The 20,261-nt window shown below is 45.3% G+C and overlaps 1 protein-coding gene across 8 annotated transcripts in view; it reads right to left on the reverse strand.

Moving 5' to 3' along the window:
- LOC142316932 (cytochrome P450 2C3-like) overlaps positions 1-20,261 on the reverse strand; it is a 217,685-nt gene that overhangs the window by 67,642 nt on the left and 129,782 nt on the right. For all 8 annotated transcript variants that reach the window (XM_075352714.1, XM_075352707.1, XM_075352709.1 and 5 more), the window contains 2 exons: positions 13,727-13,887; positions 7,120-7,293 (listed from right to left, as the gene is read on the reverse strand). In XM_075352714.1, the coding sequence (XP_075208829.1) occupies positions 7,120-7,293; positions 13,727-13,887 (335 nt within the window). The remainder of the gene's footprint in view (positions 1-7,119; positions 7,294-13,726; positions 13,888-20,261) is intronic.

Raw genomic sequence — 20,261 nt, forward strand, 5'->3', positions numbered from 1 at the left:
ATCCAATCACCATTACTCCACCTCCTCCAGCCAAATAGGAAGGGATCATCAATCCACAGGTATCAGAGGAGCCAGGGTGCCCAAAGAGAACCATCCAATCACCATTACTCAACCTCCTCCAGCCAAATAGGAAGGGATCATCAATCCACAGGTATCAGAGGAGCCAGGGTGCCCAAAGAGAACCATCCAATCACCATTACTCCACCTCCTCCAGACAAATAGGAAGGGATCATCAATCCACAGGTATCAGAGGAGCCAGGGTGCCCAAAGAGAACCATTCAATCGCCATTACTCCACCTCCTCCAGACAAATAGGAAGGGATCATCAATCCACAGGTATCAGAGGAGCCAGGGTGCCCAAAGAGAACCATCCAATCGCCATTACTCCACCTCCTCCAGACAAATAGGAAGGGATCATCAATCCACAGGTATCAGAGGAGCCAGGGTGCCCAAAGAGAACCATTCAATCGCCATTACTCCACCTCCTCCAGCCAAATAGGAAGGGATCATCAATCCACAGGTATCAGAGGAGCCAGGGTGCCCAAAGAGAACCATCCAATCACCATTACTCCACCTCCTCCAGTCAAATAGGAAGGGATCATCAATCCACAGGTATCAGAGAAGCCAGGGTGCCCAAAGAGAACCATCCAATCACCATTACTCCAGCTCCTCCAGCCAAATAGGAAGGGATCATCAATCCACAGGCATCAGAGGAGCCAGGGTGCCCAAAGAGAACCATCCAATCTCCATTACTCAACCTCCTCCAGCCAAATAGGAAGGGATCATCAATCCACAGGTATCAGAGGAGCCAGGGTGCCCAAAGAGAACCATCCAATCACCATTACTCCACCTCCTCCAGCCAAATAGGAAGGGATCATCAATCCACAGGTATCAGAGGAGCCAGGGTGCCCAAAGAGAACCATCCAATCACCATTACTCCACCTCCTCCAGCCAAATAGGAAGGGATCATCAATCCACAGGTATCAGAGGAGCCAGGGTGCCCAAAGAAAACCATCTAAACATAATTACTCCACCTCCTCCAGCCAAATAGGAAGGGATCACCAATCCACAGGTATCAGAGGAGCCAGGGTGCACAAAGAGAACCATCCAATCACCATTACTCCACCTCCTCCAGCCAAATAGGAAGGGATCATCAATCCACAGGTATCAGAGCAGCCAGGGTGCCCAAAGAGAATCATCCAATTACTCCACCTCCTCCAGCCAAATAGGAAGGGATTATCAATCCACAGGTATCAGAGGAGCCAGGGTGCCCAAAGAGAACCATCCAATCACCATTACTCCACCTCCTCCAGCCAAATAGGAAGGGATCATCAATCCACAGGTATCAGAGGAGCCAGGGTGCCCAAAGAGAACCATCCAATTACTCCACCTCCTCCAGCCAAATAGGAAGGGATCATCAATCCACAGGTATCAGAGGAACCAGGGTGCCCAAAGAGAACCATCCAATTACTCCACCTCCTCCAGCCAAATAGGAAGGGATCATCAATCCACAGGTATCAGAGGAGCCAGGGTACCCAAAGAGAATCATCCAATCACCATTACTCCACCTCCTCCAGACAAATAGGAAGGGATCATCAATCCACAGGTATCAGAGGAGCCAGGGTGCCCAAAGAGAACCATTCAATCGCCATTACTCCATCTCCTCCAGACAAATAGGAAGGGATCATCAATCCACAGGTATCAGAGGAGCCAGGGTGCCCAAAGAGAACCATCCAATCCCCATTACTCCACCTCCTCCAGACAAATAGGAAGGGATCATCAATCCACAGGTATCAGAGGAGCCAGGGTGCCCAAAGAGAACCATTCAATCGCCATTACTCCACCTCCTCCAGACAAATAGGAAGGGATCATCAATCCACAGGTATCAGAGGAGCCAGGGTGCCCAAAGAGAACCATCCAATCACCATTACTCCACCTCCTCCAGCCAAATAGGAAGGGATCATCAATCCACAGGCATCAGAGGAGCCAGGGTGCCCAAAGAGAACCATCCAATCTCCATTACTCCACCTCCTCCAGACAAATAGGAAGGGATCATCAATCCACAGGTATCAGAGGAGCCAGGGTGCCCAAACAGAACCATCCAATCGCCATTACTTTACCTCCTCCAGACAAATAGGAAGGGATCATCAATCCACAGGTATCAGAGGAGCCAGGGTGCCCAAAGAGAACCATCCAATCACCATTACTCCACCTCCTCCAGCCAAATAGGAAGGGATCATCAATCCACAGGTATCAGAGGAGCCAGGGTGCCCAAAGAGAACCATCCAATCACCATTACTCCACCTCCTCCAGCCAAATAGGAAGGGATCATCAATCCACAGGTATCAGAGGAGCCAGGGTGCCCAAAGAAAACCATCTAAACATAATTACTCCACCTCCTCCAGCCAAATAGGAAGGGATCACCAATCCACAGGTATCAGAGGAGCCAGGGTGCCCAAAGAGAACCATCCAATCACCATTACTCCACCTCCTCCAGCCAAATAGGAAGGGATCACCAATCCACAGGTATCAGAGGAGCCAGGGTGCCCAAAGAGAACCATCCAATCACCATTACTCCACCTCCTCCAGCCAAATAGGAAGGGATCACCAATCCACAGGTATCAGAGGAGCCAGGGTGCCCAAAGAGAACCATCCAATCACCATTACTCCACCTCCTCCAGCCAAATAGGAAGGGATCATCAATCCACAGGTATCAGAGGAGCCAGGGTGCCCAAAGAGAACCATCCAATCACCATTACTCAACCTCCTCCAGCCAAATAGGAAGGGATCATCAATCCACAGGTATCAGAGGAGCCAGGGTGCCCAAAGAGAACCATCCAATCACCATTACTCCACCTCCTCCAGACAAATAGGAAGGGATCATCAATCCACAGGTATCAGAGGAGCCAGGGTGCCCAAAGAGAACCATTCAATCGCCATTACTCCACCTCCTCCAGACAAATAGGAAGGGATCATCAATCCACAGGTATCAGAGGAGCCAGGGTGCCCAAAGAGAACCATTCAATCGCCATTACTCCACCTCCTCCAGACAAATAGGAAGGGATCATCAATCCACAGGTATCAGAGGAGCCAGGGTGCCCAAAGAGAACCATCCAATCACCATTACTCCACCTCCTCCAGTCAAATAGGAAGGGATCATCAATCCACAGGTATCAGAGAAGCCAGGGTGCCCAAAGAGAACCATCCAATCACCATTACTCCAGCTCCTCCAGCCAAATAGGAAGGGATCATCAATCCACAGGCATCAGAGGAGCCAGGGTGCCCAAAGAGAACCATCCAATCTCCATTACTCCACCTCCTCCAGACAAATAGGAAGGGATCATCAATCCACAGGTATCAGAGGAGCCAGGGTGCCCAAAGAGAACCATCCAATCGCCATTACTTTACCTCCTCCAGACAAATAGGAAGGGATCATCAATCCACAGGTATCAGAGGAGCCAGGGTGCCCAAAGAGAACCATCCAATCACCATTACTCAACCTCCTCCAGCCAAATAGGAAGGGATCATCAATCCACAGGTATCAGAGGAGCCAGGGTGCCCAAAGAGAACCATCAAATCACCATTACTCCACCTCCTCCAGCCAAATAGGAAGGGATCATCAATCCACAGGTATCAGAGGAGCCAGGGTGCCCAAAGAGAACCATCCAATCACCATTACTCCACCTCCTCCAGCCAAATAGGAAGGGATCATCAATCCACAGGTATCAGAGGAGCCAGGGTGCCCAAAGAAAACCATCTAAACATAATTACTCCACCTCCTCCAGCCAAATAGGAAGGGATCACCAATCCACAGGTATCAGAGGAGCCAGGGTGCCCAAAGAGAACCATCCAATCACCATTACTCCACCTCCTCCAGCCAAATAGGAAGGGATCACCAATCCACAGGTATCAGAGGAGCCAGGGTGCCCAAAGAGAACCATCCAATCACCATTACTCCACCTCCTCCAGCCAAATAGGAAGGGATCATCAATCCACAGGTATCAGAGGAGCCAGGGTGCCCAAAGAAAACCATCTAAACATAATTACTCCACCTCCTCCAGCCAAATAGGAAGGGATCACCAATCCACAGGTATCAGAGGAGCCAGGGTGCCCAAAGAGAACCATCCAATCACCATTACTCCACCTCCTCCAGCCAAATAGGAAGGGATCACCAATCCACAGGTATCAGAGGAGCCAGGGTGCCCAAAGAGAACCATCCAATCACCATTACTCCACCTCCTCCAGCCAAATAGGAAGGGATCACCAATCCACAGGTATCAGAGGAGCCAGGGTGCCCAAAGAGAACCATCCAATCACCATTACTCCACCTCCTCCAGCCAAATAGGAAGGGATCACCAATCCACAGGTATCAGAGGAGCCAGGTTGCCCAAAGAGAACCATCCAATCACCATTACTCCACCTCCTCCAGCCAAATAGGAAGGGATCACCAATCCACAGGTATCAGAGGAGCCAGGGTGCCCAAAGAGAACCATCCAATCACCATTACTCCACCTCCTCCAGCCAAATAGGAAGGGATCACCAATCCACAGGTATCAGAGGAGCCAGGGTTCCCAAAGAGAACCATCCAATCACCATTACTCCACCTCCTCCAGCCAAATAGGAAGGGATCATCAATCCACAGGTATCAGAGGAGCCAGGGTGCCCAAAGAAAACCATCTAAACATAATTACTCCACCTCCTCCAGCCAAATAGGAAGGGATCACCAATCCACAGGTATCAGAGGAGCCAGGGTGCCCAAAGAGAACCATCCAATCACCATTACTCCACCTCCTCCAGCCAAATAGGAAGGGATCACCAATCCACAGGTATCAGAGGAGCCAGGGTGCCCAAAGAGAACCATCCAATCACCATTACTCCACCTCCTCCAGCCAAATAGGAAGGGATCACCAATCCACAGGTATCAGAGGAGCCAGGGTGCCCAAAGAGAACCATCCAATCACCATTACTCCACCTCCTCCAGCCAAATAGGAAGGGATCACCAATCCACAGGTATCAGAGGAGCCAGGTTGCCCAAAGAGAACCATCCAATCACCATTACTCCACCTCCTCCAGCCAAATAGGAAGGGATCATCAATCCACAGGTATCAGAGGAGCCAGTGTGCCCAAAGAGAACCATCCAATCACCATTACTCCACCTCCTCCAGCCAAATAGGAAGGGATCACCAATCCACAGGTATCAGAGGAGCCAGGGTGCCCAAAGAGAACCATCCAATCACCATTACTCCACCTCCTCCAGCCAAATAGGAAGGGATCATCAATCCACAGGTATCAGAGGAGCCAGTGTGCCCAAAGAGAACCATCCAATCACCATTACTCCACCTCCTCCAGCCAAATAGGAAGGGATCACCAATCCACAGGTATCAGAGGAGCCAGGGTGCCCAAAGAAAACCATTTAAACATAATTACTCCACCTCCTCCAGCCTCTCAGGAAGAGGACATCCATCCACAGGTATCAGAGGAGGCAGTGTCCAAAGAAAACCATCCAATCACCATTACACTAACTCCTCCAGCCAAATAAAAGGGAAACATTAATCCAGGTATCAGAGGAGGCAGAGTGCCCTAGGAAATCTTCCTCCACATTACGCCACCTCCTCCAGGATTATAGTAAGTTGCAATCATTCCTGCTGCCTGCACCGATCCTGACCTCCCCTCAGCATGGGGCCGCAGGAGTCTGGAGGAGTCTGAGGAGGACTCTTTCCACTGCTCAGTGATGCGTTTTCCTCTCTTTTGTCCACTCGATTCACTTTTCTCTTTCCGTTACACAATAATGGAGGCGCTCGGCTGCAGTTACAGCGCATTTGTGTTAATGAAGGACGCGTTTACACATCAGCATCAAATGTTTCTCCAATTTTCTAGACTGTTCCCGTCTGTTCATCACAATCATTATTCACATTATCCTCTGACCTCTTCTGACCTCTGTTTTCAAAACGATTATTAACATTCCCCTCTGAACCTTTCACGATTCTTGACAGCCTTCTCTGATGATTTTATCAGAACAATTCTTCACATTCTATTCTTAACTTTTCATCAGATTGATTCTTGATATCTTATTCTTTACATCAGAACAATTCTTTTCAACCCCCTCTGACCCTAGTCATCAGAATGATTCTTCACATCCTCCTCTGATCCTTACATCAGATATTTTCTTCTCAACCCCTTCTGACCCTAGTCATCAGAATAATTCTTCACATCCTCCTCTGATCATTTCCTCAGAATGATTATTCTCAACCCCTTCTGACCCTATTCTTCAGAATGATTCTTCACCTCCTCTGACACTATTCATCACAATGATTCTTCACATCCTCCTCTGATCCTTTCATCAGAGCTATTCTTCCCATACTCCTCTAATCCTTTCATCAGAGCTATTCTTCACATCCCCCTCTGATCCTTTCATCAGAGCTATTCTTCACATCCTCCTCTGATCCTTTCATCAGAGCTATTCTTCACATCCTCCTTTGTCATTCTATTTTTTAGCCAGGTAAACTCCAATCTTGAAGGCAGCGGTCTCTAATAAAGTGGCCGTTCAGTGTATCTTACAGGCTGTCAGTAAAGATTTTTTATTTAAGTAGATTAACAGGGTTTTCAATTTTCAGAAAGCTCATTCCTCCACTACATTTTGCTTTGAACAAGCTGAGCTTTACTCACCCTCCCTGGGTCCATCTCTGAGTCTCCGTTGCTGCGTCGACAGCGCTGCCCAGTGGCCCCTGCCTGAGAAGACAGCATGATGATTGGCTGCAAGTGCCGTCAATATGACGTCAGCAGACAACAGTCCCCGGGACACCAATCAGTGAAGACTCAATGGTCGACCCGGGGAGGGTGAGTAAAGCACAGTTTGTTTGTTTTTGTAAACTGCACCTGGGGACAGACGTTTTCTGACAACCCCTAATCATTACTATGAGGGACAGTAGATTAGGTCTAGGATTAGGCTTTTCAGCCCTCCGTTCATGTTTGTCCTCTTCTTCCTAGAGCTGAACCTGGTTGCGCTTTTATAGGATTTTGGACTTTCCTCTATTTCCTCGGTTTTGGCGTGTAATACTCCGTCACGTAACATCAATAATATTATAAATACTTCTCATCCGCCTCGTACGATTCCCGTTACCTCCTTTATCTTCAGCAGGAAATGGTCTATGAAGTCCCGCGGTGACTCCGGATTCAGAGTCTTTTTGTGATTTTCAATATATTTTGTCACAAACTTTTGGAGAAATTCGCTTTCCCTAAAGACTCTTTGCTTGATGATCGGAAACTTCAGAAGAATCGGGAAAATATTGCAGAGCTGTAGAGGACAAAACAGAAGAATGAGAGGTCCAAGCAGGAGGACTGAAGACATATTAGGAGATGCGTTATTTGATAACCACCGCAGGTGAAGCAGACAATGGTGGGTCGCAGCTCAAACCTGTCTATTTTAGATGCGCTGGTTATCAAAAATAAATTAAATAAAAAAAAATAAAAAATATTTAATTAATAAAAAATAAATTAAAAATAATGAACTTTATTAGGATACAAACAATACTCGAGCGCCAAACCCAAATACAAATTTTTTTTTTAAGTCTATATTTGAGTCCAAAACCCGACCACCGCAGTTTTGGGTTCTATCATCTCTATATATGACTAAGGGAAACCAGATAGTTACAGGTGGTAACTAAAAGCGGTATTATCATAGCGTGCGTGTGTCTAATATTGGACTAATACAATAAGAAAATGTGGGGAGAAACAAATCTGTTTTTCCAACACATACACTAGATTAATAGACGGTTTAAATTTCTGGATTATGGAAATTTTTCTTATGCTTTAGCTTATACATTTTTTTTTATAAAAATCATTAAAGCTCTTCCATCTCACAATCCGGAAGCTCACTTTCTATGACAAACTTTGGTTTCAGGATTTTTGTTTAGTACCAAGATTAAGAAACAGGGGACTTAAGCTGTCTTCCTTCATTCCTGTTATTGAGGTGTTGTTACTGCAGGATATCACAGAACACTCAATTCACTGTCTAAGTGACTATACAGCTACAGCACCTCCCTATATATCACACAATGTGACTATACAGGTACAGCACCTCCCTATATATCACACTACACTACTTTACTATACAGCAACAGCACCTCCCTATATATCACACAATGTGACTATACAGGTACAGCACCTCCCTATATATCACACTACTTTACTATACAGCTACAGCACCTCCCTATATATCACACAATGTGACTATACAGTTACAGCACCTCCCTATATATCATACAATCTGACTATACAGGTACAGCGCCTCCCTATATATCACACTACTTTACTATACAACTACAGCATCACCCTATATCACACTGATTATACAGCTACAACACCTCCCTATATATGACATTGATTATACAGCTACAGCTCACCCTTATATATCACACTATGTGACTATGCAGCTACAGAACGTCACAACATGACACTGATTGACTGTAAACCTACAGCACCTCCCTATAAATCACACTGATTATACAGCTAAAGCACCTCCCTATATATCACACTCATACACCTACAGCACCTCTCTACATATCACACTGATTATACAATTACAGTATTTCCCTCTATATCACATTGATTATACAGCTACTGCAATTCCCTATATATCACACTATGTGACTATAAAGCTACAGAACTTCATTATATCACACTTAGTGACTATACACCTACAGCACCTCTCTATATATCACACTGATTATGCAGCTACTGCATCTCCCTATAAGTCCAAGCATGGCCTGTAAAAAAAAGTCTGTGTCTGAGTTTCAAGTTTGAGTACTGTTCGTATGCTAAGAAAGCTTGATGAAAGAGTGTAGCATAGCCAACCAACAAGCTTTATTGCATGCAGAGGTTGCCTGTAAGCTGCTGTGAACAATACGGCTACAGCATATCTGTATATCACATCGATTATACAACTACAGCACTTCTTTATATATCACACTGATTATACAGCTACAGCACCTCCCTATATATCACACTGAATATATAGCTGCAACACCTCCCTATATATCACACTGATTATACAGCTACAGCTCCTCCATATATATCACACTGATTATACATCTACAGCACTTCCCTATATATCACACTGATTATACAGCTACAGCACCTCCCTATATATCACACTGATTATACAGCTACAGCACCTCCCTTTATCACACTGATAATATAGCTACAACACCTCCCTATATATCACATTGATTATACAGCTACAGCTCACCTTATATATCACACTATGTGACTATAAAGCTACAGAACTTCACTACATGACACTGAGTGACTATACACCTACAGCACCTCTCTATACATCACACTACATGACGATACAGCTACAAAACTTCACTAGATGATAATGAGTGACGATACACCTACAGCACCTCCCTATAAATCACACTGATTATACAGCTACAGCACCTCCCTATATATCACACTCATACACCTACAGCACCTCTCTACATATCACACTGATTATACAGTTACAGTATTTCTCTCTATATCACATTGATTATACAGCTACAGCAACTCCCTATATATCACACTACGTGACTATAAAGCTACAGAACTTCATTATATCACACTTAGTGACTATACACCTACAGCACCTCTCTATATATCACGCTAATTATGCAGCTACTGCACCTCCCTATAAGTCCAAACATGAACTGCAAAAAAAAAAAGTCTGTGTCTGAGTTTCAAGTTTGAGTACTGTTCGTATGCTAAGAAAGCTTGACGAAAGAGTGTAGCATAGCCAACCAACAAGCTTTATTGCATGCAGAAGTTGCCTGTGAGCTGCTGTCAACAATACGGCTACAGCATATCTGTATATCACATCGATTATACAACTACAGCACTTCTTTATATATCACACTGATTATACAGCTACAGCACCTCCCTATCTATCACACTGAATATATAGCTGCAACACCTCCCTATATATCACACTGATTAAACAGCTACAAAACCTCCCTATATATCACACTGAATATACAGCTACAGCTCCACCCTATATATCACATTGATTAAACAGCTACAAAACCTCCCTTTATATCACACTGATTATACAGCTAAAACACCTCCTTATGTATCACACTGATAATACAGCTACAACACCTCCCTATATATCCATTGATTATGCAGCTACAGAACCTCTCTATATATTACACTGAGTGACTATACCGCTACAGCACCTCCCTATGAATCACATTGATTATACAGCAGCAACACCTCCCTATATATCACACTGATTATACAGCTACAGTACTTCCCTATATATCACATTGATTATACAGCTACAGTACCTTCTTCTGTATTACATTGATTAGACAGCTACAGCACCTCCCTACATATCACACTGATTATACAGTTACAGCACCTCCCTATATATCACACTGAATATACAGCTACAGCACCTCCCTATATATCACATTGATTATACAGCTACAGCACCTCCGTTTATATCACACTGATTATACAGCTACAGCACCTCCCTATATATCACACTAATTATACAGCTACAGTACCTCCTTATGTATCACACTGATAACACAGCTACAACACCTCCCTATATATCACACTGATTATACAACTACAGCAACTACAGCACTTCCCTATATATCACATTGATTATACTGCTACAGCACCTTCCTAAGTATTAAATTGATTATACAGATGCATCACCTCCCTATATATTTCATTGATTATGCAGCTACAGCCCCTCTCTATATATTACACAGAGTGACTATACCGCTACAGCACCTCCCTATGAATCACATTGATTATACAGCTGCAACACCTCCCTATATATCACACTGATTATACAGCTACAGTACTTCCCTATATATCACATTGATTATACAGCTACAGTACCTTTTTCTGTATTACATTGATTAAACAGCTACAGCACCTCCCTACATATCATACTGATTATACAACTACAGCACTTCTCTATATATCACATTGATTATACTACTACAGCACCCTCCTAAGTATTAAATTGATTACACAGCTACAGCACCTCCCTATATATCACATTGATTATACAGCTATAGCACCTCCCTATATATCACACTGAATATACAGCTATAGCTCCACCCAATATATCCCACTGATTATACAGCTGCAACACCTCCCTATATATCACACTGATTACACAGCTACAACACCTCCCTATATATCACACTGATTATTATACAGCTACAATACCTCCCTAAATATCACACTGATTATATAGCTACAGCACCTCCCTATATATCACACTGAATATACAGCTATAGCTCCACCCTATATATCCCACTGATTATACAGCTGCAACACCTCCCTATATATCACACTGATTACACAGCTACAACACCTCCCTATATATCACACTGAGTATACAACTACAGCAACTACAGCACTTCCCTGTATATCACATTGATTATACTGCTACAGCACCTTCCTAAGTATTAAATTGATTATACAGATGCATCACCTCCCTATATATTCCATTGATTATACAGCTACAGCACCTCACTATATATTACATTGATTGTACAGCTACAGCACCTCCCTCCATATCACATTGATTATGCAGCTACAGAACTTCCCTATATATCACACTACATGACTGTACAGCTACAGAACTTCACTATATCACACTGGGTTACTATACAGCTACAGCACCTCCCTATATATCCCACTGATTATGCAGCTACGGCACCTCCCTATATATCACATTGAATATACAGCTACACCTCCATCCTATATATCACACTGATTATACCACTACAGCACTTCCCTATATATTACATTGATTACACAGCTACAGCACCTTTGTATATATCACACTGAGTGATTATACAGCTACAGCACCTCTCTGTATATCACACTGATTTGTAGCTACAGCACCTCTATATATCACACTAATCAATGTGATATATAGGGAGGTGCTGTAGCTACATAATCAGTGTGATATATAGAGAGGTGCTGTAGCTACATAATTAGTGTGATATATAGGGAGGTGCTATAGCTGCATAATCAGTGTGATATATAGGGAGGTGCTGTAGCTGCATAATCAGTGTGATTTTTCAGGAGGTGCTGTAGCTGAATAATTAATGTAATATATAGGGAGGTGCTGTAGTTAGAAAATCTGTATGATATATAGGAGGAGATGTAGCTGTATAATCAGTGATATATAGGGACGATACACCTATAGCACCTCCCTATATATTACATTAATTATTCAGCTACAGCACCTCCTGATATATCACACTGATTATGCAGCTACAGCACCTCCTGATATATCACACTGATTATGCAGCTACAGCACCTCCCTATATATCACACTGATTATGCAGCTATGGCACCTCCCTATACATCACACCAACTCTGCAGGTCCAGCACCTCCCATTATATATCACACTGACTCAGCAGGTCCAGCACCTCCTTATATATCACATTGATTATGCAGATCAGAGCCTCTCTATTTCATGCTGATTATGTAGCTACAGCACCTCCCTATATATTGCACTGATTATACAACTACAGCACCTCCCTATATATCACCCTGATTACACATCTACACCACCTCGCTATATATCACACTAAATATGCAGCTATAGCACCTCCCTATGTATCACACTGAGTATGCAGATACAGCATCTCCTTACATATCATACTGATTATGCAGCTACAGCACCTCCCTATATATCACGCTGATTATGCAGATACAGCACCTCCCTATATATCATACTGATTATACAGCTACAGCACCTCCCTATATATCACGCTGATTATGCAGATACAGCACCTCCCTATATATCATACTGATTATGCAGCTACAGCAACTCCTATATATCACACTGATTATGCAGATAGAATACCTGCCTATATATTACACTGAATATACAGCTAAAGCGCCACCCTATATATCACCCTGATTATACATCTACAGCACCTCTCTATATATCACACTGATTATACAGCTACAGCACCTCCTATATATCACACTGATTATACAGCTACACCAACTCCCTATATATCCCACTGAATAGGCAGCTACAGCACCTCCCTATGTATTACACTGATTATGCAGATACAACACCTCCCTATATATCACACTGACTTGGCAGGTCCAGCACCTCCCTATATATCACACTGATTATGTAGCCCCAGCACCTCCATACCACTTTAATCTATTGATTATTGATTTGATTACTCACAGACTAGCACTCTCTTCAATTTTTAGCGTGGCTTAGCACTGCAGTAGTGCAGTGCAATCAGATTAGACCTTTTCCCATCTCTGTGTGCTCTGATTTTAGGCTATAAATTCCTAAATTAGGGCTCCTTGGCCGTCACTCATCTTTTCTAGCTCCTATCACAGTCCCCCAATTGGCTGCTCTTGCCCCATGATATGATATCTGCATGTCATTATGGGCCGCGCCTGACATTGTTATCTCGCTCTCCGGGTCTTCAGCATTGTGGGAAGTTCCACTGGGTATTTTATTTACTGATCCTCATGGATCTAATTGCAAAATGTTCAAATTCACAGGGACCTATAAATGTAAGGGAATGTGGTTCAAAGTCGATCTTCCGTGGATGGATCCACTCATCTCTAATGGAAAGTTAAAATCGGACATACACAATGTGATTCTATGATAAGACTATGGAGCAGCCTGATGCTCTGGAGAAAGTGGCCCCATAATAATATAATAATAGACAACCGTGTTTAGTCGAGATGTGATCCCTCTGATATGTCTGGACGTAGATAACAGAAGTTCTTGCAGCTTCTCGTCCTCGTAATCAAAGTGCTCCCCAAATAGCACAGAGCTGATGATATTTCCCACAGCGCTGCCCGTGAACATCACAGGGTTAAAGGGTTTTCCTGTGGAGAGAAGCAAGAACATCATGAAATGTCCTCCACCCGTCCTCCTACCCTGCTCCTTCTCCGGAATATCCATACAAAGAGGCCGGGGCAACCTGGCGTCATAAAGTCTAGGCCGGGCAGAGAGTGGCAGTGTCAGACCCCAGGAGACCCCCAGAGATATTGAAGGACCAGTGCACAACAGCAGTCCCTATGGTGCCCCCCGACTCTGGTGGAGCCCTCACAGCCTGAGAATAAGCACGGATCAGACATGTGCCGCACAGAGTTTATTCTGCATCTCATGGATTGCACCACAGCTGTAAGAAAAGCCAACATCTGTGTCGCTGCATCGTCTGCGATCAGTGTAAAGGTAAGATGGAGGAGTCTCGTATAACAGCTGCGCGTCTTCTCTCATTCATCCCTACAATCAGTGCAGGAAGAAAACTAGAATCTAATCTACGGTATCAGGATTCTCATCCTACTGCAGCTGAGGGACCTGTTGTTATGTGGCTGTAGATCTGTTCCAGTGTGCCAGGATGACTGTGCGCTGTGATGTATAATGCATTGTATGTGCAGACACTGAGGAGTGATCAATGTGCTGTGCACTCTGCTGCCATCTACTGGCTGATGTGTGTAATGCATTGTATGTGCAGACACTGAGGACTGATCAATGTGCTGTGTACTCTGCTGCCATCTACTGGCTGATGTGTGTAATGCATTGTATGTGCAGACACTGAGGACTGATCAATGTGCTGTGCACTCTGCTGCCATCTACTGGCTGATGTGTGTAATGCATTGTATGTGCAGACACTGAGGACTGATCAATGTGCTGTGTACTCTGCTGCCATCTACTGGCTGATGTGTGTAATGCATTGTATGTGCAGACACTGAGGACTGATCAATGTGCTGTGTACTCTGCTGCCATCTACTGGCTGATGTGTGTAATGCATTGTATGTGTGGACACTGAGGACTGATCAATGTGCTGTGCACTCTGCTGCCATCTACTGGCTGATGTGTGTAATGCATTGTATGTGTGGACACTGAGGACTGATCAATGTGCTGTGCACTCTGCTGCCATCTACTGGCTGATGTGTGTAATGCATTGTATGTGTGGACACTGAGGAGTGATCAATGTGCTGTGCACTCTGCTGCCATCTACTGGCTGATGTGTGTAATGCATTGTATGTGTGGACACTGAGGAGTGATCAATGTGCTGTGTACTCTGCTGCCATCTACTGGCTGATGTGTGTAATGCATTGTATGTGTGGACACTGAGGAGTGATCAATGTGCTGTGCACTCTGCTGCCATCTACTGGCTGATGTGTGTAATGCATTGTATGTGTGGACACTGAGAGTGATCAATGTGCTGTGTACTCTGCTGCCATCTACTGGCTGATGTGTGTAATGCAGTGTATGTGTGGACACTGAGGACTGATCAATGTGCTGTGCACTCTGCTGCCATCTACTGGCTGATGTGTGTAATGCATTGTATGTGTGGACACTGAGGACTGATCAATGTGCTGTGCACTCTGCTGCCATCTACTGGCTGATGTGTGTAATGCACTGTATGTGTGGACACTGAGGAGTGATCAATGTGCTGTGTACTCTGCTGCCATCTACTGGCTGATGTGTGTAATGCATTGTATGTGTGGACACTGAGGAGTGATCAATGTGCTGTGCACTCTGCTGCCATCTACTGGCTGATGTGTGTAATGCATTGTATGTGTGGACACTGAGGAGTGATCAATGTGCTGTGCACTCTGCTGCCATCTACTGGCTGATGTGTGTAATGCATTGTATGTGTGGACACTGAGGAGTGATCAATGTGCTGTGCACTCTGCTGCCATCTACTGGCTGATGTGTGTAATGCATTGTGTGTGCAGACACTGAGGACTGATCAATGTGCTGTGCACTGTGCTGCCATCTACTGGCTGATGTGTGTAATGCATTGTATGTGTGGACACTGAGGAGTGATCAATGTGCTGTGCACTCTGCTGCCATCTACTGGCTGATGTGTGTAATGCATTGTATGTGTGGACACTGAGGAGTGATCAATGTGCTGTGTACTCTGCTGCCATCTACTGGCTGATGTGTGTAATGCATTGTATGTGCAGACACTGAGGACTGATCAATGTGCTGTGCACTCTGCTGCCATCTACTGGCTGATGTGTGTAATGCAGTGTATGTGTGGACACTGAGGACTGATCAATGTGCTGTGCACTCTGCTGCCATCTACTGGCTGATGTGTGTAATGCATTGTATGTGTGGACACTGAGGAGTGATCAATGTGCTGTGCACTCTGCTGCCATCTACTGGCTGATGTGTGTAATGCATTGTATGTGCAGACACTGAGGACTGATCAATGTGCTGTGTACTCTGCTGCCATCTACTGGCTGATGTGTGTAATGCATTGTATGTGCAGACACTGAGGACTGATCAATGTGCTGTGTACTCTGCTGCCATCTACTGGCTGATGTGTGTAATGCATTGTATGTGCAGACACTGAGGACTGATCAATGTGCTGTGTACTCTGCTGCCATCTACTGGCTGATGTGTGTAATGCATTGTATGTGTGGACACTGAGGACTGATCAATGTGCTGTGCACTCTGCTGCCATCTACTGGCTGATGTGTGTAATGCATTGTATGTGCAGACACTGAGGACTGATCAATGTGCTGTGCACTCTGCTGCCATCTACTGGCTGATGTGTGTAATGCATTGTATGTGTGGACACTGAGGACTGATCAATGTGCTGTGTACTCTGCTGCCATCTACTGGCTGATGTGTGTAATGCATTGTATGTGTGGACACTGAGGAGTGATCAATGTGCTGTGCACTCTGCTGCCATCTACTGGCTGATGTGTGTAATGCACTGTATGTGCAGACACTGAGGAGTGATCAATGTGCTGTGCACTCTGCTGCCATCTACTGGCTGATGTGTGTAATGCATTGTATGTGCAGACACTGAGGACTGATCAATGTGCTGTGCACTCTGCTGCCATCTACTGGCTGATGTGTGTAATGCATTGTATGTGTGGACACTGAGGACTGATCAATGTGCTGTGTACTCTGCTGCCATCTACTGGCTGATGTGTGTAATGCATTGTATGTGCAGACACTGAGGAGTGATCAATGTGCTGTGTACTCTGCTGCCATCTACTGGCTGATGTGTGTAATGCATTGTATGTGCAGACACTGAGGAGTGATCAATGTGCTGTGTACTCTGCTGCCATCTACTGGCTGATGTGTGTAATGCATTGTATGTGTGGACACTGAGGAGTGATCAATGTGCTGTGTACTCTGCTGCCATCTACTGGCTGATGTGTGTAATGCATTGTATGTGCAGACACTGAGGACTGATCAATGTGCTGTGTACTCTGATGCCATCTACTGGCTGATGTGTGTAATGCATTGTATGTGCGGACACTGAGGACTGATCAATGTGCTGTGTACTCTGCTGTCATCTACTGGCTGATGTGTGTAATGCATTGTATGTGCGGACACTGAGGAGTGATCAATGTGCTGTGCACTCTGCTGCCATCTACTGGCTGATGTGTGTAATGCATTGTATGTGCAGACACTGAGGAGTGATCAATGTGCTGTGTACTCTGCTGCCATCTACTGGCTGATGTGTGTAATGCATTGTATGTACGGACACTGAGGAGTGATCAATGTGCTGTGTACTCTGCTGCCATCTACTGGCTGATGTGTGTAATGCATTGTATGTGCGGACACTGAGGAGTGATCAATGTGCTGTGCACTCTGCTGCCATCTACTGGCTGATGTGTGTAATGCATTGTATGTGCGGACACTGAGGACTGATCAATGTGCTGTGCACTCTGCTGCCATCTACTGGCTGATGTGTGTAATGCATTGTATGTGTGGACACTGAGGAGTGAGCAATGTGCTGTGCACTCTGCTGCCATCTACTGGCTGATGTGTGTAATGCAGTGTATGTGTGGACACTGAGGAGTGATCAATGTGCTGTGCACTCTGCTGCCATCTACTGGCTGATGTGTGTAATGCATTGTATGTGTGGACACTGAGGAGTGATCAATGTGCTGTGCACTCTGCTGCCATCTACTGGCTGATGTGTGTAATGCATTGTATGTGCAGACACTGAGGACTTATCATTGTGCTGTGCACTCTGCTGCCATCTACTGGCTGATGTGTGTAATGCATTGTATGTGCGGACACTGAGGACTGATCAATGTGCTGTGTACTCTGCTGCCATCTACTGGCTGATGTGTGTAATGCATTGTATGTGCGGACACTGAGGACTGATCAATGTGCTGTGCACTCTGCTGCCATCTACTGGCTGATGTGTGTAATGCATTGTATGTGCAGACACTGAGGAGTGATCAATGTGCTGTGCACTCTGCTGCCATCTACTGGCTGATGTGTGTAATGCATTGTATGTGCAGACACTGAGGACTGATCAATGTGCTGTGCACTCTGCTGCCATCTACTGGCTGATGTGTGTAATGCATTGTATGTGTGGACACTGAGGAGTGATCAATGTGCTGTGCACTCTGCTGCCATCTACTGGCTGATGTGTGTAATGCATTGTATGTGCAGACACTGAGGACTGATCAATGTGCTGTGCACTCTGCTGCCATCTACTGGCTGATGTGTGTAATGCATTGTATGTGCGGACACTGAGGAGTGATCAATGTGTTGTGCACTCTGCTGCCATCTACTGGCTGATGTGTGTAATGCATTGTATGTGCAGACACTGAGGAGTGATCAATGTGCTGTGCACTCTGCTGCCATCTACTGGCTGATGTGTGTAATGCATTGTATGTGCAGACACTGAGGACTGATCAATGTGCTGTGCACTCTGCTGCCATCTACTGGCTGATGTGTGTAATGCACTGTATGTGCAGACACTGAGGAGTGATCAATGTGCTGTGCACTCTGCTGCCATCTACTGGCTGATGTGTATAATGCACTGTATGTGTGGACACTGAGGAGTGATCAATGTGCTGTGCACTCTGCTGCCATCTACTGGCTGATGTGTGTAATGCATTGTATGTGCAGACACTGAGGAGTGATCAATGTGCTGTGCACTCTGCTGCCATCTACTGGCTGATGTGTGTAATGCACTGTATGTGTGGACACTGAGGAGTGATCAATGTGCTGTGCACTCTGCTGCCATCTACTGGCTGATGTGTGTAATGCACTGTATGTGCGGACACTGAGGAGTGATCAATGTGCTGTGCACTCTGCTGCCATCTACTGGCTGATGTGTGTAATGCATTGTATGTGCAGACACTGAGGACTGATCAATGTGCTGTGCACTCTGCTGCCATCTACTGGCTGATGTGTGTAATGCATTGTATGTGTGGACACTGAGGAGTGATCAATGTGCTGTGTACTCTGCTGCCATCTACTGGCTGATGTGTGTAATGCATTGTATGTGCAGACACTGAGGACTGATCAATGTGCTGTGCACTCTGCTGCCATCTACTGGCTGATGTGTATAATGCATTGTATGTGCGGACACTGAGGAGTGATCAATGTGCTGTGCACTCTGCTGCCATCTACTGGCTGATGTGTGTAATGCATTGTATGTGCGGACACTGAGGACTGATCAATGTGCTGTGCACTCTGCTGCCATCTACTGGCTGATGTGTGTAATGCATTGTATGTGCAGACACTGAGGAGTGATCAATGTGCTGTGCACTCTGCTGCCATCTACTGGCTGATGTGTGTAATGCATTGTATGTGCAGACACTGAGGAGTGATCAATGTGCTGTGTACTCTGCTGCCATCTACTGGCTGATGTGTGTAATGCATTGTATGTGCGGACACTGAGGACTGATCAATGTGCTGTGCACTCTGCTGCCATCTACTGGCTGATGTGTGTAATGCATTGTATGTGCAGACACTGAGGAGTGATCAATGTGCTGTGCACTCTGCTGCCATCTACTGGCTGATGTGTGTAATGCATTGTATGTGCAGACACTGAGGAGTGATCAATGTGCTGTGCACTCTGCTGCCATCTACTGGCTGATGTGTATAATGCATTGTATGTGTGGACACTGAGGAGTGATCAATGTGCTGTGCACTCTGCTGCCATCTACTGGCTGATGTGTATAATGCATTGTATGTGTGGACATTGAGGAGTGATCAATGTGCTGTGCACTCTGCTGCCATCTACTGGCTGATGTGTGTAATGCATTGTATGTGCAGACACTGAGGAGTGATCAATGTGCTGTGCACTCTGCTGCCATCTACTGGCTGATGTGTGTAATGCATTGTATGTGCGGACACTGAGGAGTGATCAATGTGCTGTGTACTCTGCTGCCATCTACTGGCTGATGTGTGTAATGCATTGTATGTGCGGACACTGAGGACTGATCAATGTGCTGTGCACTCTGCTGCCATCTAC

This window comes from Anomaloglossus baeobatrachus, chromosome 6, assembly GCF_048569485.1.
Source record: "Anomaloglossus baeobatrachus isolate aAnoBae1 chromosome 6, aAnoBae1.hap1, whole genome shotgun sequence".
Lineage (NCBI taxonomy): Eukaryota > Metazoa > Chordata > Amphibia > Anura > Aromobatidae > Anomaloglossus > Anomaloglossus baeobatrachus.